Here is a 27,272-nt window from a genome sequence, read left to right as displayed (position 1 = left end):
AGCTGGAACAATAATAAAAGACTGGATAGCGATTTTTGTTCTCATCTTGAGTGTCATTTTCACGTTTTGGTCGATATAACCTCTGACTTTCTTCAGCTGTATCTTGTTGAACTCGGGAATTTGAATGGAATTTCAAATGGAACCCTTTTTACTTCACGGGGGTAGCATGCTCTTGTTCCATCAGCCATGACTGGATAGAGGTCTTAAGTAATGTGCAATTGTATTTTTCAGTCGACCACACTTAGAATTGAACCTTCAGGAGAATATCACTTTTATAATTGATTTTTCAAAGTACTCTAACTTCTGTGCCACGGGTCCTGTATTTTTTATTTTGATGTTTCTCTTCAAGGGATTAACAACATAATCATTTTATTTCTCTTTTTGGATAAATGTGCACTTAATGAGTGTGTGTGTGTGTGTGTGTGTGTGTGTGTGTGTGTGTGTGTGATCAACCTCTTCAATATTAGATTTATAACATTACACACGTTTTTTTAATGCTTTTGTTTTGTGTTTTCTTTAGATGGCCTGGATGATCCTCAGCAGTGCAAAAATATTCGAGTAAAATGGCTGAAAGACGACCAGTGTGCAATCATCGTTGGCAAAGTAACGCCTCCCTTAAGTCCCCGATCAGTGAGAAGTTGCCAGATGGTTCTTGGGGCATCATCAACCAGCAAATTACAATATGTGCAATTGACCTTTGACACTTTCTACATTAACAGCTGCGATGTTGTCCTGCAGATTTCTGATTCACCCTCAGCACAGTTTGATAGCAAAGTTCGAGATTTGGTTAGTCAAAAAATACATTTTTTAAACAATTTTTTTTTGTATTTTTTAATGTTTTTTTTTTTAATATAAAATAAAAACTTAACTCGATTAATTTTAGTTTTACTCTTGCTATTACTTCAATGTCACCATCTTCGCTTTTTTTTCTTCCTTTGCTTTAAATCCACCATCTTCTTCACACCCTCCCTTTCCTCCCCTGTTTTTACTTTCCTTTCCACTTCTATTTTTTTCCCTCCTTTCTTCTCCCTTTCTTTTTTTACCTTTCTCCTCTCCTTTTATTTACTTCCTTAATTTTTTACTCCTCCTTACCTACTCCTTCCCTCTTTTTACCTCCTCTTCTTTATCATCTCCTTTTATTTTCTTCCACTCACGCCCTTCTTGTTACTCTCTTACTCCCCTCGTTTTCTCATTTTCTTCTAATCTTTATTTTTTTTTAAAAAGAATTTATTGGTGTATACTGTGTACACATCTGTCTAGTTATGCAGACGTGTTAAGTGATGTGTTAATAATGCATTTGTGTTTATTGAGGCATAAATAGGTTATGATAGCGTGTTTCAATGTATAAGTAAATAATATATGTATGCATGTGTTTGCTGAGGCACAAATCGTGTGAGTTTGTTCTTGCATAAATGAGAGTTCATATGTGTGCCTATATATTAATTTATTGACGTATAGATAATGTGTTTGTATAAATGTATGTGCAAACATTAGGTTACTGCACATGAAAAGTTGTGATACAATAATGTTGATCTAAAAATAATTGATTTATTAATGTCTTCGTATTTATCTGCATATAATATAATGATAATCCATTTATAACTAGCAGGGAGGCCTGACATTGTCCGGAATTGAATGAGGATCAACGAATGTACCACACTTCCAATACTTTTATTGTCATTGAAATAGGTGAAATCACCTATCCATCAATTAAATCGTTTGATTGCCTGCTCTATTAAGGAACCCATCACGGTACACTGGGAGGAAGTGTTACATGCCTCCTTGCAGTGACTTAGTCTACAATACATTGTAGTCTATATTGCACTGTAGAGAACCTACTATCGATTTTATGAAATTATTTTATATAATTACTTGAATTAAAGTTTAGAATGTAGTCTCTGGCCTTCTTCAGGTGTATCTTGTTGAACACTGGAATTTGCATGGAATTTTAAATGGAACCCATTATTTAATCCACAAGGGTAGCATGCTCTTGTTCCATCAGCCATGAGTGCATAGAAATCCTAAATAATTCGCGGTTGTATTTTAAAGGTTCCATTAGAAATTCCATACAGATTCCTAAAGTTTGACAAGATACACCTGAAGAAGTTCGAAGATTACATCGACCAAAACATTGTGAAAATAACACTCAAGATGAGAACAGTAGTCCAAAGAATCCAAATAGTATGAATAATCGATTTTCATCTCCAAAATTTAGAAACCTATCAAAAGTCTTTGATTTGTTGACAATTATTGCCCTAGAACGAGAACCTCCATCATAACGTTTGTTGATAATGTGCGATATTACCACAAGCACTTGCAATCCATATTCGTCACCTTTTGTTGACATCATTAACAACTTCTTGATTTATCACAAATTCAAGCAACTTGTGATATACAAATGACTGATCGGTCTGTAGTGAAATGCAGAAGACTGATCACCAGTATTTTAAAAATTTGGTGGGGAGGAAGAAAATTCTTCAAGGAGATGGAAAGTATTTGTTGAGCAATAATTGAATAGCTTCGTAAGGACAGGAGCAAGTTCTAGCAACAGATTATTCTTTGGAAATATTCTGAACAATTGCAAAAGTGAGTTTATTATAATTTATGTTGCTTTTTGCACACTTTACTTAAGAGGAGAGGTTCTATATGAGCTCTTACAAAAGAACTTTCAAAGAAGGAACTCTCAAATATTGGAGGAAGTTAATTTTGATTAACAAAAAAAAAAGGAAGAGCACCTTACCTCTGCTAAACTGACTTTCTTAAATAAAGAAAACACCTTCCAGAACAACCATTTTTTCGAAATCACAAAAGAAGTATCTTTTTGTTGAATTTGGAATTGTAATATATATTTGCTTGAATGCAATAATTGCCTTTGTTTTGTTTGTCATTACCTTTATCCCCAAAAAGATGATTGTTCTTAAACAAAAGTGTTTTTGCCTTTACTGTACAAATTATTTCTAACATATTAAGCGAAATGACTGAAATGTTGTCAAGACCAGACACCCATATATTTGACAAATATATTCAGGTCACTTAAGAGTATTTTCAGTTATAGGGAGCGTATTTTGGAAGTAGGTGGCCCTGATCACAAAGAATGAAATTTGTGTCAAAGTTCTTTTCAAAACGAAGAAACCACCCCTTGCCCATGAATGATGGTCAGAACAGAAGTCTTACATTTGTTCGGTACACAATTTATTATTCTACCAAAACTCTTGAGAACCAACTGTGTATTTAACAGATTGGATATAGTGTGATACTATTGACGCCCCCCCCCCTCAAATTTTATGAAGTAAAAGAGAGGAAAAATATAATAAAAAAAAGGAAAAGGAGTTAGCATAATAATGAAGAGGAAGTTGTTTACTAATGTACACAAAGGGAACTAAAATAGAATTGTTAATCAAAGTGTGGCAGTAAAAATGGTTGGTCACGTTCAATGCCGCCAAGACTAAACTAGTTTCATTCAATAATTACAAGAAACCCTCTCTACCACCTATAGCAATGGCCAACGACTCTTTATCTGAGAGTACATCTTTCAAACTCCTTGGCCTAACATTCACAGGAAACATGAGTTGGAACAATTACATTGAAGGCATTGCCAGGGCCGCTGCAAGAAAGGTGGGCTCTCTCTACCGTGCTAGGCAACTACTAACACCCGAAAGTATGTTGTACCTCTATAAGGCCACCATTCGCCCATGTATGGAGTATTGCTGTCACATTTGGGCTGGTGCATCTGCTACTAGTCTCTCGCTCCTTGACAAGGTTCAAAAGAGAGTCGCAAACCTGATAGGCCCTGAACTGGCATCTAAGCTTCAGCCTCTGTCCCATCGACGAAATGTTGCATCCCTCTGCCTGTTCTACAAGTATTTTAGTGGTGAATGCTCTGACGAACTGCAATCACTTGTGCCCCCACGACGTGAACACCTTCAACAAACCCGACAGGCTGCTAAATCCCACCCCCACACTGTAGAGATCCCTAGATGTAAAAGATCTTTCTACTCCAATAGTTTCTTCCCCAGAACCGCTAGACTTTGGAATTCAATTCCAGGTCCCTGCTTCCCCAACAGTACTGACGTGGAGAAGTTCAAGTGTAACGTGAACCAACATCTTGCTACCCAAATCCCTACATAGTACCCCAGTAGTTGTTGCTCCTGATAGTAGCCCCCTACACAAAGTGGCAATTTGCCTTGTTTGGGGTGAAAATGTACAAAAAAAAAAAAAAAAAAAAAAAAGGACTGAACAATGGAGGTCAATATGTTTAAAGTTAGTTTTAGGAGTGTCAGTGAGTTTTACAACAGTTTGGAATAATTTATGGACAATCTTAGGTTTGCGACGGTTGAGGACAGGTTCCAGTTTGACACAGTGGAGGGCAGGTTGTAGCTTGAATCTGGTTGATAGAAAGTCGAGATGAGCAGACATCAATTGCCAAACATAGCCTCGGCAGATGATTATGTAGATTGATGACCTTAGCATGTAGAGGGTCAATAGTGTCATTCATCCAGAGTGCAACTGATATTTGCAGAATGTGTAGGAGTTTGTTTTTTGTGTTTTGTTTTATATACTTGTGAACCTGTGTGTTACCCCCTTGATAGTTGGCAATGTGAGAGAAGACATGGCCAGAAGAGAAGATGAAAAAGAGGACCGTGGAAACAATGTTGGGATCAGTGATGTTGTTGAGTAGGCTCCTGTGTGGTTATTACTAGGACTATGACATGAGCATATTCTTTTCATTATTTTGATTCTGGAGTATATATCTGACACAGTTAGACACAGTTAATCAACTGAGAATCACATCACTATCTAAAAACATATAAGATATTAACTGATATATACTCGAGAGTCAAAATAATGAAAAGAATATGCTCTTGTCATAGCCCTAGTTATCACTATGAATATCGCATTTCCTAACACTTATTTGCAGTAATTGCAAGCCGTTTAGATGCCTTGAAACCAAAACCTCTAAAATAGGTTTTGGTTTCAAGGCATCTAAAGTGTTAATAGAAATTTAAATAGTGGTTTCTATGAGCTATAGCATTGTTATATTCAGGAGTGCAGCATTGTTGGTTGTTTGGTGTTCTGCGATTTTTTAGAGTGTATAAAATTCTCAATACCAATGATTAATCAGACATATTGGAGGAATCACAAGACATATTCCATTTAAAAATAGAATGCAGAGTAATTTCAAATAAAGTTAAGTATTTGAAAAAAAAAATAATTGCTCTTTTTTATTTGTTACTTTTTATTTTGCTGATGTGATTAATTTATATTTCTTTCTATAACATTTTTCAGGCCTTATTGTCATGTGAGTCTCCGAATCCTGGAAAAATTTATTCTCACGAAGGAAACCATGTCAAATTATTTTTGAAACGAGAAGATAAATATATTCGAAATTATAATTTTAGAATTAATGCTTCACTCTCAGGTGAGTAAATTAACTTTACAACATTTTGCACAAAATAAAAATCTCTAAAAGTAAACTTAAAAAAAAAAAATATTAAAGATGTCTGTCAATCAGTCCATTCGTCTTTAGCCGTTGTAGCAATTTGGAAAAAATATTTTGATCATCAAAATCAAATTGGATTTTGCAAATATAATTTTTTACTTATATTTTTTGCCATTCTTTAACTTGTTTTATCTTCCTATTTTTTCTCACTCTTTCGTTTCCTTTTTCCCTTTCTTTTTTCTATTTCCCCTTTTTTCTTTTTATTTCCCCTTTTCTTTATTTTCCCTTTTTTTTTTTGTTTCCTTTTTTCTTTTTCTCATCATTTCTTTTTTTTTTTCTTCTGGTACATTTTTCTGCTTTATTTTTCTCTGTTCCTCTTTTTCCTTCATCGTAGGTTTGCTTTATTTCTTCCTTTTTATACTTTCTCGTCTCATCATGTAATGTATCTGATTAAACGTTAACAACTATTGAATCGAAGTTGGCATTGCCAAGATAGATGAGCTGGCCCAATTTTTTTTTTTTTTCTATTTTATGTAAAAATTTGATTTTTGCCCTTAACACACACACTCACTCACACACACACACACACACACACACACACACACACACACACACACACACACACACACACATATGCATGCATATCACCTGTGATGTAGCTCTATGAGTTCAGTGGATGTGGGTTTTGGCCTTGTGCCACATAGTCAATGTCAAATGAAACATTGCCATAATCAATAATAAGATGGCTGCTATCCTCATTAACCTTAAAAATCAAGGTAATCTTTTCTTAAACTAGGTTTATTTTTATTTCCTATGGCTTATTGTACAAATATCTATAGCAGTATTTTTATGAATTGGTGTTCCCTATGCTCTTTATGTTGTTCTACAAAACAATTTATTTTTCTTTTACTTCCAGGGTGTTTGTGATAAAATTGATATATTTTTTATATACTCATTTCACAACCATTTGAAGTATTTAGTTTGGTAAAGTGCAATAGATAGATGTTTCTGTGTGGTATTGGTGTTTGATATGATCACGGTCTAGGGCATCACTTATTGTACAGGGTGTCTAAAAAGTCACTGAAGGGTTTTGAACTTAAATCGATCCTTTATTTTTGATGATATCTTTCTGTAATTTTAACACAATCTAAGACATTGGGAAATTTTAAAAAAAAAATGCAAAATTCAATCAATCTTTATTATAAGAAATAATATCTTTTAAATGTTGCCCTTTTTCAGCATTGTATATTTGTGCTCTTTTGAAAACATTATTCATGACAGATTGCAGAATCTCTGGATTGCGATTTAACTCCCTTATTTTGTTCCTGATGTTTTCCTTTAATTCTTGCAGGGTTTGAGGTTTGTTAACATAGACTCTTTTTCAGGATACCCCACAAGAAAAAGTCGGGGCTAGTCAAGTCTGAGGAATGTATTGGCCATTTGACATTGACCCCTGATTTTGGTGAAACAATTTCACAACTTGTGTACATTGTTCAATGCTAATCCATAATTAATTTCCAAAAATTATCTGTAAAATATCTGAAATAGAGAAAAAAATAATCGTTAACGGTAAAATGACAAAGATTTTTAACCCTTCAGTGACTTTTTGGACACCCTGTAATATTCTGAGTGGTCAAATCATGATTAAATTTACCCAAAGGTGCTGAGTTCAATCCTGAACGAAGGCAGTGAAAAAGTAACATTCAAAACAGAGAATCAGCAACTATGTCCCAGAGTCTAGCTGGAGTCCAAACACGGTACCCCCGTAATAATAATAAAGGGTTGGGTTCGAGACTCCTAACAAACAGTTCCCCAGTTCGATACAAAACACCTGATAAAGGCCGGAGGGCAAAACGGCCGAAACGTTGTGACGATAACAACCAAGATGAGGAAGTCAGTCCGACAATCTCAATCAATGAAAACACCTCATCTCAAAAATAAAGACAATTACTATCATGATTAAATATTCAAAATAATATAGTATTCAAAAGCCCAAATGAGATTCCCTTGATATAGCTACACTACACTAGCTTATACAAGGAATGGTGCACCTTTTCAAAGTGTTGTTACAGTGAGCTATGTTCAACAATAGACCCTCTAAGAGATGCACCTTGAATTTTGATAATATATCAATTATTGGTCAAGATATGAGGATTTTTCTTTTCATTTTCACAAAGTGTCAAATTTATCTCAAACACTCTGTAACTTAAACAAGCACAATATATTCTGCATTATTGTAATCTTAACATTGTGTCCGTTCAATTAAGAATGACATGCATGTGTATTTTCTCTAAAGTTTTACCTCAAATTAAGAATTCGTCTATCTAAATAAACATGACTCTAAAGGTAAGATTTTTCTTTAACTCACTTCATAGTTCATTTTGCCTTGATTCACCATATATCTTTTTTATAACATAACAGGATAAATAAACAATATATACTCCATTTGCATTTATATATTAGCTTTTATATGATATTTGTTACTTATGTTTACAGGGTGGAACGATAAAATTCTCGCCCTAGAAAAGACAACATGATTCCATTTCCATTTGATGAAAACCAGTTTTCTTTTTTGTTGCAGACCATCTACTAGTTGGCCAGTTGTGTACAGATCCCAAGAGCGATGCAAGCCTTCTATCATGTCTGAAATTGACATTATATTCAACAAGCGAGATAAAAGATATGCCGCTGTACAATGCATGCTCTCTACCAATCCAAGTTATGACAACATGACCATTGCTAGCACCCTCAAAATGCAAATCTGGATGGTTCAATGCTTGAGGGCACAGCTCAACGAAGTTTCTGGCCATGGTTATGGTCTTTGGTGTGGTTTCAAGTGAGGGCCACATTATACCATCTCACAGCTTCAAAGTCGGCTTGATAGTCAACACCAAAGTGTACCTGGATGTGGTGACGAGTGTGGTGATCCACTGGTGCAATCAGGTTGCTGCTGGCAGACCTTTGGTGTGGCAGCAGGACTCTGCGTCAGCTCACAAATCCAAAGAGACACAGGTTTTGCACCCTTCTCTCACTGCCCACCCCTTCCATACCTAAACCCACTACTTCGTTTGGTCATATGTCAAGAACATTACCAACATGACTTCCCACAACACCAAAGCCAGCCTGATTGCTGCCATCTGTCAAGTATTCACTGAGCTCTTTCCGGCATGCTCCCAGTTCTGGATCCGTATTAAGGTGATGATTGAAGCTGAAGGCGGCTACATTGAATAGATGTCAGCTCTACTACATAATCAAGTTACTTGAATGATATTTTCAATAAAAGTGTTAAAATAAAGCTGTAGTGTTATTTTCTTTAGTGCGACACTTTTATCGTTCCACCCTGTATTATTTATGTTTGGATTTAGATTTTGTGTGTATGTGTGAGAGAGAGAATGAAAATTCCTTGGTTAAGTATTACAAATAAATATGAGTTTTAGTTAGCATTACCCATAAAACTTGAAAAATATTAATCTGATGGAAGGCAAAGGAGGTTTATTTGACTTGATCTTCAGTTCAAATAACTAACCAATATATTAGGGTTGAAGGAGACAGATCAATAATCACTGTTTAATCATATTTTGTCAGCACACTACACTTCCTCATGTTCACAGGTAGTGTGCTCTCAAGGAACTAACTGTTCCTCTCTCTCATTCTCTCTTTGTGATGTCATATCAATTTATATTAATTCCTACACTCTAGTAATCCTAACCTCTAGTTCAGCAAGCTGACCCTGATTGACTTTTCATTTCCTGTTTGTTTCTCAATTAACCATTTTATATACTAATGTGTTTACTCGCCCATATTTAAGATCTTTACTAAATTAAAAACTTAACCAAGATTCTATTCTGTGCATTTAAAAAAATTTTTTTTATCACAATTAGCATTACAACCACCTAATCGCAATCCCCCAGGGGTAATCTTGTTACACAGGGATATTATTTCCAAAATATTAGGATGAACATATAAAGATATAAGGTACTTGTATAAAATTTGAACCAGACGTAACTAACTGGCTGCTCGGCTTTGTCTGGAACATGACGTCAACCGCCAGCTTTCACCAAGCATCACCGATTATCAAAGCGTAACAAGACTACTCAAGGAAAACAGTGAAGGAAACATGTAAATTAAAATTAAATTGCATTAAGACAGCCGGGATATTCTCTTAGGATTAGGTAGACTTTTCTATGGTCGCATCAGACGATGTCAAAATGGGGTGAGAATAGACAGCAGATGTGGAAAAAACTTTGCCAACTGGGTAGCTTTCTGATATATGTTTTAAGATGGAGACAAAAGAATCATTGCCAAATTTGTCTCCTAATAAACTCGAAAAGATAACTGTTGAGAAGCTCCCGGCTGGCCCCAGTGATTTTTTTTTTTTTTTTTTTTTTTCCCCCCAATATTTTCCCCAAAGGTCGTCTGCTTCTTTACTGCACATTGATCGGCATCTTATGTCAGATTACAGTCAAATCCGAGCGCAAAGCCGAGTTGACGGTGATTCACGTCTGTTCCAATTCTGTACAAGTACCAAATATAAAAAAAGGAATAAACATATACTACACTATCATCTTTGTTGTTGTCATATATTATTATTGTTGTTTCATGTTCTTGTATTCGTATTTCCATCGATCCATAGCCCTTGAGCCCCTGGAGGGGCATAGGCCATCTACAACTTTTTGTAGATGTTTTTGTAGCAAGGAGTTCTTTTTGCTGGCCACATGCCCATCCTTCCCAGAAGGTACATACAACGCCTAGCCTTCCCAAATGGTCACCCATCTGGTACTGGCCATGCTCAACATTGCTTAACTTCGGTGATCTGGCGAGAACCGGTGTGTCAACGTGATTGTGCCACATATTATATTTGTATTTACTGCTTATTAAACCTTCAATATAAAATACGCATAATATTGAAAACATTTTGATTTATTTTCAGCTGGCCCTCCAGTTCCGAGAACCTCAATAAAAACTATTTTCATAATAGTTGGTCTTGTGACGAGTGTTCTAATTATTGGCTGTGCTTTGGTCTACAAGTATTGTACAATGCGACATTCGAGATGGCAAGAGTCCATCCACAACCTGGATACAGGTGAACCGTGCACACCTCAGGTCAGGCACAGATTCCCCGGGACGAACCATCCTCGGAATGGACAGACAGTGGGCACACAAACGCTAATGAATGGTGAGTTACTATACTTGCTTGGATTTATGATCAGATTTAAAGAAAAAAGTTCAAGAAACTTTGGTAGCTTTTTTTTTTTTTTTTAAAGATATAAAATTTAAGTGATAGAAAGTTTTGTGATATTCTAGTACAACTTCTGGAACTTTTTCCAAAGGGCTGTGAAGTTGACAAACCAAACAGAATGGAGATATGTCAAAAGATTACTAGATACTCTCTGAGTGCTACTAATTGACAAATTTACCTTTATGGTATGAAACATGACTTTGGCATTCATGGTTTTAGGACTACTTGACCTTATCAGATAGTCAAACTTTTTGTGACTGATAGTTCATATGACAATTAATTTGCTATGTGGAAATCATAGAGCAGTGTGTGATAATTGGGCTATGCATCCAATAAAGAAAAATTGTTTGGCTTTAAGTCATCATTATTATGATGATGATGATGTTCATCATCACCATTATCATCATCATCATCAACAATATTATCATTATTATCAACATTATCATTATCATCAACATCAACATCAATGGCATCATCATCAACATTATCAATGTCATCATTAACATCAACAGTAATCGTGTATAGAATTTGCATATGAATTGGATAACTTGTCATCCACTCAGAACACAAACGACTTTTTCTCATGGAAGTTTTTCATTTCAGTCAATATGGATGTCACCTTCGTTTAGTGACTTCAGTCAAGTCGATATATATGTATATAAAGTGATGTTGTCTCTGTGTGTGTGAAACTTTTCTAGTAAACTCCTCTCTGAATATTTTGGTCTATAGACTTGAAATTTAATATATAGGGTATTTGGACCTCGAGAACACTTGTGATTTGGTTTTCAGCTTGTAAAGTTGCCATAGGGTCAAAATTAAAAGAAAAAAAAAACAGTTGACTTTGGCAGGAGTAAATTGTCTAACTTCAGAGCATGCGTACATATACAGTTTTAGCTTGAACTTAATTTATAACCTTTTTTATTCATCTGGTAATAGCTCGGATGATAATGATGAAAACTAATGCACTAAATGACGACTAAGACTGGAGCCCTGAATGTTTTGGTTTTGGTTCCAGCTGATGGCACCAAAATCAATTTTTTTAAACTTTCAAAATCATTATATATATATTGGGTACAATATAATAATCAATAGAGAACTTGCTTTATAATAAATATGAAATGTGCATGAATTAAAATATCATATTTAACTGTATTTTATGACCAGATAACATCAGGCAGCCTTCTATATATATATATATATATATATATATATATATAAAGCTGAATGTCTTTGTGTGTGTGTGTGTGTGGTCTCTCTCTTTTATTTTTTTCATTTTCCTTAAACTTTTTTCTTCTAGGGGGTGGGACATCCAACCAGATGTCTGACATTTACCCCTATTTTAGTGAGTCCAACCAAGAGATCTTTTCAGGATTCTAGCCGTCCCTTTCAGTGTAATCGTTTGTATTTCACTTGCACTTGGTTCACCGGGTATGCTTGCTATGTACTTTTTAAAGTTCTTTTTCATAAGCCCAGTTGCTCCTATAATGACTAGTATAATTGAAACGTGTTTTAATTTCCAATTTCGTTTCATATCATACATAAGTCCTTGATACTTTGTTATCTTTTCTCTCTCAGCTCTGTTAAACCCTGTATCATTGGGTACACTGAGGAATAGGGTCCATTATGGTTGACTATTTTAAAAAGCTGATTACATATAATGATAGAAGATGTATCGAGACACAGGAATGGGTATGTTTGATCTGGCAGAACAGTGGTTCATTAAAATTGTGAGGTCTGTGTTCGCGCCTGATCCACAAAGTATGGAAATAAAAAATTTAAAAATTAAAAAAAAAAACGTGTACAAGTGTTTTTGATATAGATGTACATAAGAATACTTTGATAAGTATGTTTTAACTTAAATAGGGATGATATAATAAAATTGTGGGGGTCCGCGTTCACGCCTGGCCTCCATAGAATGGAAATAGGCACAAACTTTAATAAAGACTTTTAATATCTATCTGCGTAAGTATACTTTGATAATTATGTTTCAGTTTGAAGAAATATGGTATAATAAAATTATGGGGTGTTAAATAAATAATAAATATTTATTGATTTTAAACTTCCAGCAAAATTAAATCTATAAATCATTTCTCACAAGTGTGTGGTTACGTTTGTTAAAATATCTGTTTTTACGGTAATTGGGATAAAATAACCATTTTATAGTTAAATATTTAGAGATTTCTAAATAATCGGAATTGATAATTGGATCGGAATTGGGGAAAAATATTGGAATCGTCCATCACTTATATATATATATATATATATATATATATATATATATATACTGTGTATATTTAGACATCATTTTTTCATTAAAACAAACATAAAAGACAACAGACAGCTTTTGCTTAGTTATACTTTTTTTATTTTTTCAATTTTTCTAATGATGTTTTTGTTCAAAATTTATTAATAAATGTCACATAGTTAGATTTGTCTCTTTGAAGCATGTAATTTTGTTGCTTTTCATCTTTCGTCAGAGCGAATAATATTAACAGTAGTCGGAAAATGGTTAGTGGATGCGAACCGTTTGTGCCCAGTGGGGATGGAGGGAGGGGTGTATAGTTTTGAGGTGATGGCAGGGTCAGAGAGGGGAAGGTGTGTGTGTATGTATGTATATATATATATATATATATATATATATATATATATATATATATATATATATTCGAGTATATGTTTTTATTTGTTTTTGTTAGCGATACTTTCTTGAATTAATTCAAGTATTTATACGAAAGTGCATTTTTACGTAAATGCTTGCTGGGAATAATTTTCTCATTGACCAATCTGGTACCCCCTTAATGGGGAGCAGCATATATATTATTTTTAAAATATAATTATCCACTGACACATGTTTCGTCGTGCCTGATATTCAAGTATATAATATATATATATATATATATATATATATATATATATATATGTACAGGCAGTAGAATCCAACACTTGGTAAAAACCGAAATACACAATAAAAAAAAATTGTATATTCAGAGACCTAACAGTTCATTTAGCAACAGTTAATTACATACTACATCATTTTTCAATATAACTGCTACCGGTGAAAATGACCATCTTAAGGGGAGTTTGAAATGAGCCGCATGCTTTCGCAACCATGTTTTTATCTATAGGATTAAGACGAAAAGTTTTATGTTTTGTTTACTTTGGGAAAATAATATATGCGACATCATCAATTGGACATCAATATTTGAACAGTGTTCCCTATGGTTCTAACGGTTCTACCATGAAGACACTGGCTTCCTAATCTAAAATGATGCTATTATGTTTCTCTTTACATTTGCAAAGCTTAATCATGTTAAAATCAAAAACACAAAAACAACAATTTTTCTCTAGGAAACAACCAAACCAAACATCATGAATAAATATTTGAAGATATATTGAACTTGAAGCATAAAAACTTTCACCAAAATTACTGAATTTGGGATTAAATAACCTGAAAAAAGTGTTAACAAAAAAAAGCATACCAAACCTTATGGTTCTATGTTTTTTGATGTTGTTTAAAGTATTTTGGTGCCTGATATTTTGAAAATGAGGTTTAATGGAGTACAACCCCTGTCTCATTAGATTTTTTCATACTTTGATTTTCATGCAATTTAAACCATAAATAAATACATAAAATTCCTGAAATCGAGCAAATGTTATTCATTAAAAAATGACATCAGACAAAGTTAATTATTATTTTTTTTTATCAAAATTTATTTGTAAATTCATTTTCAGTTTTTTACCATTATGCTTTTGCTTGCTTCACTTGTAAAAACTCCCAAGTGTGTCTAGTTATTATGGATCTGTCGTGGGATGGGTATTCTAGTTAGTGATGTATATCAAGGAGGAAATGGAAGTCAGCCAAACCTTTGTCTAAAAAAGACCCACCATTCGCTAATGAAAATTTTAGCCAACGGTCAGGAATAACAACGAATCTGATTGATCAGCTAGCTAAACTTAACACAAACTATATATATAAGAACACCCGGTAATATGAATTCTATGCATTTTAGCATGAAAAGTCTTTCTCGGAATAAAACTTGGAAGAATCTGTGTGGCTTAATTACCATGAATATTTTCATAACTTATATATATAATGTTTGTGTATTATAGAAATTGCTATGTCAAGTGAAAACATTCAAATAAGGTTTAATTGGAGCTGAATTTTTTATAGAATCTAAAAGCAACAATTGAAATTTTGTTTTGATTCCAAATACTGCGGGCAACAATTGTCAGTGCTGGGTTGGTTGTGGAGGCAGGCTGTTGGGATGTTGGAGTCGTGTGTTAGACGGTCCTTTTTTTTTTTTTTTTTTTTTTTACTGTATCCCAGATTATGAATATTGAATATGTTTGCAACATAAATCATAAATCAATTGAAGAGAAAAGGTTAAAATTTTTTTTGCATCCAAATTTTATCAAAATTATCCTCCAAATAAATGAGATATCACAATTTGAAATTGAAGAGTTCAACTATATTTACTCGTTTTTGTATTCTAGACTAGTTTATAATACTTACTTTAACTCTATATTTGTGCAGTTTTTACCATAAGTTTTTTTTTCTTTTTTTATTTCTTCATTTATTAAAGTTTCCATGCATATCTAATTATTATGAATTTATCCTGGGATGGGTATTCTTGTTAGTAAATAATAAAGGTTTTTCAAAATAACAAAAATTAAAGCCTAAACATTCAATGACTACTTTTCATGTTTTTTATTCTAGGGGAATATGGCTCATTATTGAGTCATGAGTCGCAGTGCTTTTTAAGTAAGTAAATGATTTTAACCTGTTAGACTCTGATGAGCTGGCGACTTTGTTACCCATTATGAGTAATATCTTTGCTCTTGTTGTTATGTGTTGTACAGTGGCGGCTTGTTCATAGGTGCTGTAGACCTGCAGCACCTCATATTTATTTTTATCAGTATAACTACTTGACTCTTTAGAATATTGAGCACTTTTGGATAAAATACAAACTATCAATGTTTTTATATATATATAAAAAAACTAGTATATTTGTATAAATATATATTCCCAGTTGCAGTTTTGTTCATAGAGATTGGATGAAGTCCCAAATGTGTTTATATAATAGTGCTCAATATGTAGAGCAGTAATTTAGTATATTATTATTTATTCCCAAATATATAAAGTACTTATGCAAACATTTCTGGTTACATATGTGCATACATGTATCAGCTAAAACCTATGACAGGCTGAAGTTTCATCATCAGGCTAAAATATTATAAATTTATTAATTTTTCTGTTAATAGTTTAGCATGAGGAAGCTTTAGCTCCTCTTAGGTTTTAAATGAAACATGTATGCACAGATGTAGCCCAAAATGTTTATGTAAATACTTTATATATTAGAGAATAAATGGATCAATTTGAATAAATTATGTAACGTGTTTGTACTGACTATAATAAATTTCTGAATTTTTTAGATGAGGATTGAGTATTCATATTTGGATTCTACGGACTACTGTTCTCATCTTGGGTGTTATTTGCACAATGTTTCAATTGATGTAACTTTCTTCAGGTGTATCTGTTGAATTTGCGAATCTGTCTATCAAACTCAGGAATCTGAACAGAATTTCAAACAAAACCCTTTCTTTAATCCACGGGAGTAGCATGCTTTCGTGCCATCAACAATAACTGGGTAGATGTCCTAAATAATTGACAATTGTATTGTGAATGCCGCCCGCACTGAGGATTGAACCTTCGACCTCCAGAAGAGTGTAACTTTGCAATTGCAAGGACCAATGGTGTACTGGATAAAGTACTTGGTAAAATTCAGTTGTAAAGTTACTCTTCTGGATGTTAAAGGTTCAATCCTGTGTGAGCAGGCAAAATTCAAAATACAATTGTTAATTACTTAGGACTTCTACCCATTAATAGCTGAAAAAACAAAAACAAAAAAAGAACATGTTACCCTAGAGGATTAAATAAAACGTTCTGTTTTAAATTCTGTGCAGATTTCAGAGTTCAACAGAAAAATTCCCGGATTCAACAAGATACACCTGAAGAAGATTGGAGGTCACATCAACCGAATTGTTGTGAAAATAACTCAAGATGATAACAGTAGTCCGAAGACAATACGGATAATATCAGAATTTAAGTGAACAAAAGTTAGGACAAATTTAGGCATGTGATGAATAACAATTGTGAAATATCCAAAAAATAATCGCCATTTATTGCCAGATAAAATGAGTACATTCTTGCATGAGAAAACCTATTATACATTTAATAAAACAATCAAATAAAAAATATAAATTAAAAACTGAACTAAATATAATTAATATTAACATATGCATCTAATAAAAAAGAAAATATCACAACTTCACAACTTCACTGCTAAAAGCGTCTGTCTTCAATGCAAACTATTAAGGATTGTCTTAGCTTGAAATACAGCTCTGCATTCACAACTTTGGATATCTCATTGCTGATGCAATTCTCTAGCTGTATAAGCGCCAGGTACGCTCAAGGATGGAGCACTGTTGCCACATCTGGGCAAGCGCTGTTAGAAGCAGCTTATCTTGACTTAATAGACTTTGTAGCCTAGTGAAGAATGCTCTTTTCTCTTCCCTCCAACCTCTTTCCCACAGAAGAGACATTGTGAGCATGTCCTTGCTTTATTGTTATTTTCATGGCAAGTGCTTGTCTGAGCTCAAATCTATGGTCCCATTTCACCAAACTTTCACGAAAAACACTTATCTAATTCAAACTACTATCAATAATTTCTCCCACTCTTTATGTGTACCTAAACCTAAACGTAGATTCCATGAACAAACCTTCTTTCTTAGAACTGCACACCTGTGGAACTATCTTCCGTTTGCCTGCTTCCCAACTGACTACAATTTGGTCGTCTTCAAGTCCGACGTAAACAAATTCTTGATTAACCATCCCCTTAAGTAATCAAATTTACCAAATTTCTATTACTAATGATTACTATATTATCCCATTGACTACTGTACACTCATTAACTCTTATCCTCGAGTGGCCTCCGGGTCTTGATAGTGGTGACTCCTATGTAAAAAAAAAAATAAATAAATAAAATCGAAACAGAGACTACCATACGATTAATTCGTAATTTGTAGCGCCCACATCCTTTCCATTTTAAGAATGGCTTTCTATGTAGAAAGCAATCATTTAGATGTGGAAAGGGTGGTTCACATTCACATCATGTGTTGAAAGTCATTTTTGGTTAAAAAAAAAAGGTTGTTTTTGTTTTTTTTTGTAAATTTCATACGTTCATTAAAATTTTGTCGCCTTCTGACAGCTGATTGGATAATCGCTTCGACATCTTCCAGCTGCTTACATAACCTGCTGAAGTTGCTGGAGATTGGACCATAAACTGGATAAGTACAAACAAAATAAACAAAATCTGTTTACACAACGTTATATTCCAACTTTCATCTTAACCTCAAGAATGTTCAAAAGAAGCTACTAAGAATGAACTACTTGTAAAACCTATTTTAAAAGTTTGTACCAATCAACACACATATATGTGCGTGTGTCACACACACACACGCATATACCATATACACATATATATGTTGGTGTAGTGGAAACATATGTAACTAAGCAGATTAAAAACAGTAATAATATATATATATATATATATATATATATATATATATATATATATTTTTTATTATATAAAAGAAATATATTTGTAATTTCAACTAAAAGTATATCTACTTAATTATCTACATTATTAGATAAAACATTTACTTTCATGATCCAGTGATCCACCATCATTATAGTTTCCTCCCCTGACTTCATGCAATTACCTCTTCTGCTATCATAAGAACTATTCCCTTTATTATTTAAATTGAACTTGCAATTTTTTTCGAAAGCAATTTTCATTAGTAATTACTTTTCTGCTTTATCATGCCATTAATTTTGACATGACAATTAAATTGATTGCATTACTGTTTGTTGAAATTGAATTTTTCGATTTTTGATTTTTTTTTTTTTTTTGCTAGTCCAAACAAGCGCCCAAATAACAAGCTTAATGAAGTTGTTTCCAGCTTAAGAGCATATATTCTGTTTAGATGCATCCCATTGACAAAAGAAAGAATTAATCCACAATCGTAATTATTGAATTTATTTTGGCAAATGCCTATATTTTTTTCCTTTCTGTCCTCTGCACGTTTTGCGACTGATGATAAAAAATATTGTCTTTGCTTTTATAGGCTGTTCCTCAGAGACGATTATTTATTAAGGCCAAAAAATAACAAAAAACAAAAATAACACTATTCTTCCCCCCAAATAAAAATAAAAAGGTGGTTAGAAAAGATAAGAAGAACAGCAATTCAAAAACACAATAAATTAACTTTAAAGATGAGAATCAGAAAATCTCTCCCAAAAAATCTCTGACACAACATGTGCACGTATATATTTCAATGTTTTGAACAAATTTTATGTTTCATTATATGACAAAATAAACATTTCCTTGAAACAGTTGTAAACAAGTTTAATATCTTCATTTGGTATGTAATTTATAGGGCTATGACAACAGAATATTTTTTTAATTTTTTTTTTTTTTGGCTCTCGAGTATATATCCGACTAGTTAGACACAGTTAATCAACCAAGAATCACATCTCTCTATATAAAAGCATATAAGATATCAACAAATACACACTAGAGTCAAAACAATAAAAAGAATATGCTGTTGTCCCAGCCCTAGTGATTTATTGTACTTCATAAACACAACTAATGAAAACTTGATTTAAGCACTTGATTTAACCATGCCTTAACATATTATGAAGTAGAAAATCGGCATGAAACTTCTACAAACACTCATATTAATATCATCATGGATAGGTAACACCAAAAAACATCAAAGCTTGATTTCAGAAATTTGAATTGTCCCTAGATGCTTCAGAAAACAAAATCTTGAAGCCTAACATCGAGTGTACACGCTTTCTACACATTTTCTTTACTAATTATAAGAAACTTTTTCAACCATTAATTGTGATGGCTGACAACACTCTTCTTGTGAAGAATTGTGTTCAATTTTTATAAGGCCGCCATTCATGATGCATGGAGTATTGTTGCCACATCAAAACTGGTGTACCAATCATTTGTTTCTTCATCTTGGACAGAGCACAAAAAAAAGAGTCTCTAATAGGTCTCGTACTCTCAACCAAGCGCCAGCCCCCAACTCAACTAGCAGTAAAATTCCACGCGTTTTCTGTAAAGGTCCTCAGATCCCTGAAAGCTTTCTACTTTAATAGCTTCTTTCAGTGGACCACTTGTCTTTAGAATTACCTCTCCTCCTTCTGTTCCATTTCTTTGTTTGCATAAATATGCAGAAATTTAAATGTAATGTGAACAAACCTCTTACTACACAATTATCCACTTAGGATGCTCTCATGTATCAGTGGCTTGTTTATGGTGAATAAAAGTTGAAAACAAATATACATCAATTAAAGTATACAATGCATTATAATTCACAAATGTGGGAAAAACTTAACTTTAATTAATTCTCAAAGTCTGGATTCTTCAGACTACTGTTTGCATGTTGAGTGTTATTTTCACAATGTTTCAGTTGAAAGTTTACCTTCTGTCGAGCTTGGGGGAATCCTTTTGTCAAGTTCGAAGAAATCTTTCTGTTGAACTTGGGAAAATCCTTCTGTCAAACTCTGGGGGGAAGGATCCTTCTGTTGAACTCAGGGAGGGGTGAGGTCCTTCTGTTGAACTTGGGGAGGGCTGGGATCCTTCTGTCAAACTCGGGGAGAGATGGAGTCCTTCTGTCAAACTCAGGGAGGGGTAGGATCCTTCTGCCGAACTAGGGGAGGAATGGGATCCTTCTGTTAAACTTGGGGAGTGGTGAGATCCTTCTGTCGAACTCAGGAAGGAGGTGAGTCCTTCTGTCAAACTCTGGAAGGGGTGGGATCCTTCTGTCAAACTCGGGGTGGGGTGGGATCCTTCTGTCAAACTCGGGGTGGGGACTCCTGTCAAACTCGAGGAGGGGTAGGGTCCTTCTGTCAAACTCTGAGAATCATTCTGTCGAATTTGGAGAAACTTCCTGTTGAACTTTTGAAATTTGCATGGAATTTCAAATGGACTCGTGGTGTAGTGGATAAAGTACTTGGTAAAATCCAGTTGCAAAGTTACACTCTTCTGAAAGTTGAAAATTCAATCCTTGATTCTGGCAACACTCAAAGTACAATTGTGAATTACTGAGAACTTCTACCTAGTCATGGCTGATGGAACGAGAGCAGGCTACCCTCGTGGGTTAAATAAGGGGTTCCATTCGAAATTCTTTGCAGATTCCAGAGTTTGACAGAAAGATTCCCCTAGTTCAATGCGATACACCTGAAGAAGGTCGGAGGTTACATCAACCAAAATGTTGGGTAAATAACACTCAAGATGATAACAGTCTAAAGGATCCAAATAATATGAATATTCAATCCTCATCTAAAAAATTCAGAAACATAATTCTCCAAGACTTAGCCATAAATATTACAAGAGAAACCAGACAGATGGAGAAATGATGTATTCCTTAAGGAAAATTCTCATAAGCTGAAAAATGCAACCTTGAAGAAAATAAAAACGCCATTATATGCAACAGAATAATGTCTAAAGTATGGATGATAGAAAATAAAACTGAGATCCAGACCTGAATTGTTATCGGACAAAGTCAGGAGTTAGCCGTACATGATATACGGCCTGGAAGATACTTACAAAAAAATACTTATAAAACAGGTATGCAAAAAGAAATCGAGAGATAAAAGATAAAACAATGTAGATGTGGCTATCACTTTGTGAACTGAGCATACCCTGCTAATGGACAGACATGCAGAAATTGCCAAAATGCTGAACAAAAAAAATAAATTAAAAAAAAATAAATAAAAAAAAAAAGTGATGTATCTCTGATAGAAGAATGTCTGTCATATAAGTCACGACTGAGTGAAGGAGCTGCAAAGGTGTCTACTACAAAGCAGTTGTTGTTGAGCATCTTTCCTGATGATTTGGTTGGCATTCGTTTCCCTGATATCTTTCTATTAGGAATTCTTTCTATTAGGATATCGGGTATTTACAGAAGGGATAACATGAAGGTTGCCAACATCCCTAAGTGAAAGTGTTTCTGTGGAACGAATTGGATTCAGACCTGGCACATCCAGGTAATCAGTACCGTTAAACCACTGAGCCACCGTCACCTGAAGCATTTTATGAATGGAACGAAGAGAAAAGTGAATGGAGCAGATACAACTCATGTAAACGATTTTAGTTTTCTGTTTTTTCTGGGTTTTTTTTTTTTTTTTTTTTTTTGTTTCACTGAAATTATTTAAAATAAGTATCAAGGAAAAAAAAAAGATTTTAAATTTTTAAAAGGATTGTAAATTTTCTAAAACACCCTCCCCCCTCTGCAAATAAAAACAATCTTAAGGCGAGCCACCATTGGTGCTGTATGCAGTTGTGTTTGTAATTGTTTTGCACCAGTTGTTTGCAAGAACGTTGGCGAACTGATTGGAAAATCTACTTAAAAATTTCTATATATATATTTTTTTTACTCTTCTTATTCATATATGGCTACACTCTTTTAAATATATATATATATATATATATATATATATATATATATATATTTCTTAATTTTTATTTAATTTCTGTGTCTTATAGCATGATTGTAATTTTTATGTGGCTAACTTTGATATCCTCCAAATAAGAAATGATTGAAAGAGGTTTATCATGATACTTTACTGCTATTTCATGGCAGACCTGATCATCAGAAGCATTGTAAGATTTTCATAAACAAACGTTATGTTAAATGAAAAGCATGTAGTCTTTTCACACAAATGCATGTGCATTGTTATCGCTAGTAAGCAATCGAGAAACACAAATTAATGAAAATTTTTTTTTTTACATACATGCAGTCTGGTATTCCTTCTTTGAGTGTTGCCTTCCATGTGTATGTGGCAGTTGATCCCTTAGTAGTTGTGATGTTCTGTTAACTCAAGATGAATAAAACTCAAGTATGGAAACATAAGGAGACTTGTTGGCAGTTTCAAAGGTTTTATTGGGGAGAGAAGTTCGTTCACAAAAGGAGAGACCAAAAATTAATTCCTTCTAAAAAGATAGGCTAGAATTCATTCCTTCTTACTTAATTTTCTTATTTAGCCTTGAATGGACAATTTCAAGGAAATATTCACTTAGATCCCTACACTGTCATGCATATTTGGACTGTTTGCTTCTATGAGTCCAACTGCCTCAAAACTCTGTTCCAATCCTCAAGCACGTGATCATTTCTTATATAATCATCAACACCTGCTTCTAATGTGTTTTGTCTAGGAAGCTGACCTCTGAATCCTCGCATCAATCGTGCTAGGTACACTGGATTCATCTCTATTCACCGCCAGACCATCCTGACATGTACTTAATGTAACACTTCCAATATTCATGCTAGTCAACATAATCACTACTTACTGGCGTCCCAATATATAACAGTGTATTCTTTTCACGTACATTCTATTTTACTTCAAAGTTCTCAGAAATCAAGGGGCCCACTACCTGGGGCTAACACTTGAACGCTATATGAAATACATAGATATTCGAATGTTCCATTAAAGTTCTTTGTCTCTCAAACACTGAGTTAGTAAAGAAATTGGAACATGATTTCCTCTCCCTAATTAACCATTTTCATATGTTGTAATATATCTTTCGTTTTGGTCTCTGGCTTCCAGGAAAAGAATTAATCTAGTCTGGTGGAGTATCCAGCTTTGTGTTGCTATTTGAGGTAACATCACTTGGAGAAGGTGCACCTTTCCTCATAAAAGCTAATATAAGTTAGCTATGGTGAGGAGATGGGCAGTGAATATTTAGTCAGGGTTTACTTCTGGGGAAAAGTATCCTCATGCCAGGTTGTTCTCGCAAACCCCTGTACAGAGAGACCTTAGACACTCGAGGATAGTGTCTAGTAGGCATTCAAGTTCTTCTCGTGTGTGTGTGTGTAAATATTGTCAGCCTATGGAATTGGCTATACCAAGCTTAAATCCAATTGGATCTATTGCAGTCATCTACTCACTAATACACTCGGAAAGGTATATGTATATATATATGTATGTGTGTGTGTGTATAATACTATTTTAAGACCCAAAATCTTGTAAACAAGCAACACCTCCCGAATCCATTAGAAAGAACCAATGTTATTTCTAGGTTTAAATGCCTTTTGGGAGAATATAACTACCATAATGATAACAAAGCTAATAGCTACATCAGTTTTACAATCACTACCCTACTCGGAGATAGTGTCTAGTAGGCATTCAAGTTCTCTCCAGTGTGTGTGAAAAGAATACGAGTTTGCCATGTAATTGCAATAAGGAGATAATCCACTTTTAATTATTATTACTAAAATGTTACCTGAAAGGATATCAGCCTCCTTTGTGTGTGCAACATCTGCTTTTTTGGTTTGGCGCTCAGTTTCCAATTTTGAGATGACGATTTTTCATATTATTGATACATATATATATATATATAAGTGTTGGGACGATTGATCAATCAGGAATTGGAAAAATCAAAACTTTTGGGTGGTATCAAAAAATAGTATCGGAATCAGAAAAATATGGGCATAATTTCTGATTCCAAAAACGATTCTTTTAAATATTTTTTTTTGTTTAAAACTTAATTTTCAATTGTTGCTACTGTTGAAAGACCAGTAATAGTAAAACTTATATTCACATGAATTTATGTAAAAATGGCACCGGAAAACAAAAAAAAAAAAACAACCCAATAAAATGGCACATGTAGAATGGCACAAATGGATAACTAGGAAAACTGGTGCGAGTTAAAATATAGATAAACTCATCTCACAATGAGTTTATAAACTCTTAGATATAATATATAAATGGAATGCATTAAGAAGCTTCTCCAATTGAAAAGAAAATTATATTTACATTTAAAAGTAGACAAGGAATCCCCACTTCTCCGAAAAAATAATAAAATTCTACTTTTCAGACAATTATGCAATTTTAGAATTGAAATCAGAATCGGAAATTTAAAACAGAATCCATAATTGGAGCAGAATCGCTAAAAATATTGGAATCGTCCCATCACTAATATATGTTTGTGTGAGCATGATTTTGTATTTTCAGTGACTTTTAATTTGGCAAATTTTTCAGAATTGCAGGAAAGATAGAAAATAAATAAAAATTCTTTTTCTCTTGTTTTGAATTGCAGGTTGCATGGCAAAATGTTTGCAGTTGAGGAATTTGTCTGCCATATTTGTCAAAATGGAAATATGCCTTGTCTGTTAACTTATATTTTCAGCGATAGAAAATGAATTGATGGGAGAAATATTCTAGGAAACCTAGACATCTATATCATTAAGAGAATCGCTATTATGTAATATCTGTAGCTTTTTTATTTCTTTTTAGCTTGGAGCACAGGGTGGAGCAGGTGCTAGCGTGATTGAAAAAGTTAGGGGTGGATGGATGGAATAAGTTGGCGAACTTCTGCCATTGTTTAACCAGCAGAGTGTTATTGTTGACAAAACGAAAAGTTTATCGTGCATGTGTACTTGATGTATGGAAGTGAACCCTGGCCAGTGATTTTTGAGGGGAGAAATAATATGAGAATGATACGATGGATGTGTAATGGGAATCTTAAAGACTGACTTAGATCTAATGACCTCAGAGGAAGATTAAATCTGTGTGTAGAACAGGAGACTTTGTGGGTATGGCCACTTTGAGAGAATGAATGAAAGTTCTTATGTTAGTAGTTGAGGTTGCAGGAAAAAAGCCAAGGGTGAAAGTAATAAGAATGGTTAGTTTGAAAGTCGATTTCTAAAAGCCATCAAACACCTACCAGCATGTACGGATATTAAACTAAATATGATGATCATGTATGCCGACACTGTAACTCCATCTAACAGATCTTTGATATTTGAATTGATGCTAGACGAATTTCTATCTGTTTTTCAAATATATAGTTCACTAGCAGGGAGACCCAGCGTTGCCTGGGATCGAATGATGATTCACTCTCCCATATTTTTAAGGTCATCAAAATCAGTGAAATCCGCCATTTTTTTTCAATCAAATCAATTGATTGCCTGCTTTAGTTGGGGAGCTATTGCGGTGCACCGGAAGGAAGCGTCGCATATCTTCCCACAGTGACTTAGTCCACAATACATTGTAGTCTAAATTGCACTGTAGAGAACCTACTGGTGATTTTATAAAATTAGTTTTTATTTATAATGGCTTGAATTAAAGTTTTAGATGAAAAGTCAAGTATCATGCTTCAGTTGTGCTCTAAACAAATGTATTTCAAACACGCTCCTGTCATATCAAAGAATCTACTGTTGATTTTATATGCCTGGCATTACATATTGTGCGATGATAATGATTTGAATTTAAGTTTAATTTCTCCTGGTATAAGCAGGTTACCTGCCTCCAAATTTCTCCTGGTGTAAGCAGATTACCTGTCTCCAAATTTCTCCTGGTGTAAGCAGGTTACCTGTCTCAAAATTTCTCCTGGTGTAAGCAGGTTACCTGTCTCCAAAATTCACTTTGTATGGTTGTCTAATCACTTCTAAGTTTGAAAAGATACAATTTGCTTAGATCTATAAAGAAGACACCACGCTAAAGAATATTATGAATTAACTGTACATAAAGTTTGATAACAACCATGTTGTTGTCTCTGTACTAAACTACAACAGTTCAAAATCAGATGACTCATTTTTCAAAGTGATGAGATTATTTTATTCTGACCAATTTATATTTTTTATATTTTTCATCTCTATTGTACTTTTTTTTCTGTCTTTCAGTTGATCTTCATAATGGTCAAATCCATTCCTCTGCACAGAATAACATTCCAGTTGACAACGAACCACATGTCCACATTATTTATGGTGGCCAGAATGGGACAGTGGTGCTCGACACAGCCACAAACACCGATAACATAGATTTGGACTGTTCCCCCCCTTCCTATGAAGAAGCAATATCAATGCCGAGCCGACCTGCACCTCCCGGACTCTTCCTGTTTGGAAGCACAACCGACGCCTCATCAGCTGCCAGCACTACTACAACTGCCGATGCCATGTCCACAGCTGCCTCGGTGGCTTCGAACACGCCTACCGAAGTGATCCCACCAGGGGCTGTGGGTGGGGCACCATCTAAATCTGGGTTGGGGTCAACAAGTGGTGCACTCGACTGCTGATTTTATTTTATTTTTTGTTTCACCATGCGATTTGTGTAGGGATCGTCGGAATGGCTCTATGAATTTCTTAAGCCGACTTGCCAAGTCTTTCAACTCATTTTTCAAGTGTAGATATTGATGAATAGTCATTGCAGAAAGAAATTAAAAAAAGGAAAAACAAAGATAAAATAAGACAATGACAAGATTCTTTTATACTACAGAGGCGCTTGAGAAAAATAATGTTTTCTTTTGGTTTAGGAGTACAAATGAACCATAATACTGGGTTCATACACCAGTTTAAAAATTTCAGAACTATTTGGATTCTTTGGACTACTGTTCCCATCTTGAGTGTTATTTTCGCAACGTTTTGGTTGATGTAACTTCCAACCTTCATCAGGTATATTTTATCGAACACAGAAATTTTTGTCTAACTTTGGAATCTTTCTGTTGAACTCTGGAA

At 34.1% G+C, this 27,272-nt stretch overlaps 1 protein-coding gene across 10 annotated transcripts in view; it reads left to right on the top strand.

Moving 5' to 3' along the window:
* The window catches only part of LOC145293910 (uncharacterized), a 192,060-nt gene extending 165,028 nt beyond the window's left edge, over positions 1-27,032 (top strand). For 5 of the 10 annotated variants that reach the window (XM_080140720.1, XM_080140719.1, XM_080140715.1 and 2 more), the window contains 5 exons: positions 521-786; positions 5,287-5,419; positions 10,371-10,616; positions 15,397-15,441; positions 26,442-27,032. In XM_080140720.1, the coding sequence (XP_079996846.1) occupies positions 521-786; positions 5,287-5,419; positions 10,371-10,616; positions 15,397-15,441; positions 26,442-26,833 (1,082 nt within the window). In that variant the 3' untranslated portion in view covers positions 26,834-27,032. The remainder of the gene's footprint in view (positions 1-520; positions 787-5,286; positions 5,420-10,370; positions 10,617-15,396; positions 15,442-26,441) is intronic. The other 5 variants (XM_080140724.1, XM_080140721.1, XM_080140725.1 and 2 more) reach the window with 1 other exon arrangement.
* The last annotated feature ends 240 nt before the right edge of the window (positions 27,033-27,272 follow it).

Source organism: Euprymna scolopes, chromosome 15, assembly GCF_053919585.1.
Source record: "Euprymna scolopes isolate OS-2025 chromosome 15, ASM5391958v1, whole genome shotgun sequence".
In the NCBI taxonomy this organism is placed as follows: domain Eukaryota; kingdom Metazoa; phylum Mollusca; class Cephalopoda; order Sepiida; family Sepiolidae; genus Euprymna; species Euprymna scolopes.
Note: the sequence above shows the minus strand (reverse complement) of the source record. Positions and strands in the feature narration are given on the sequence as shown.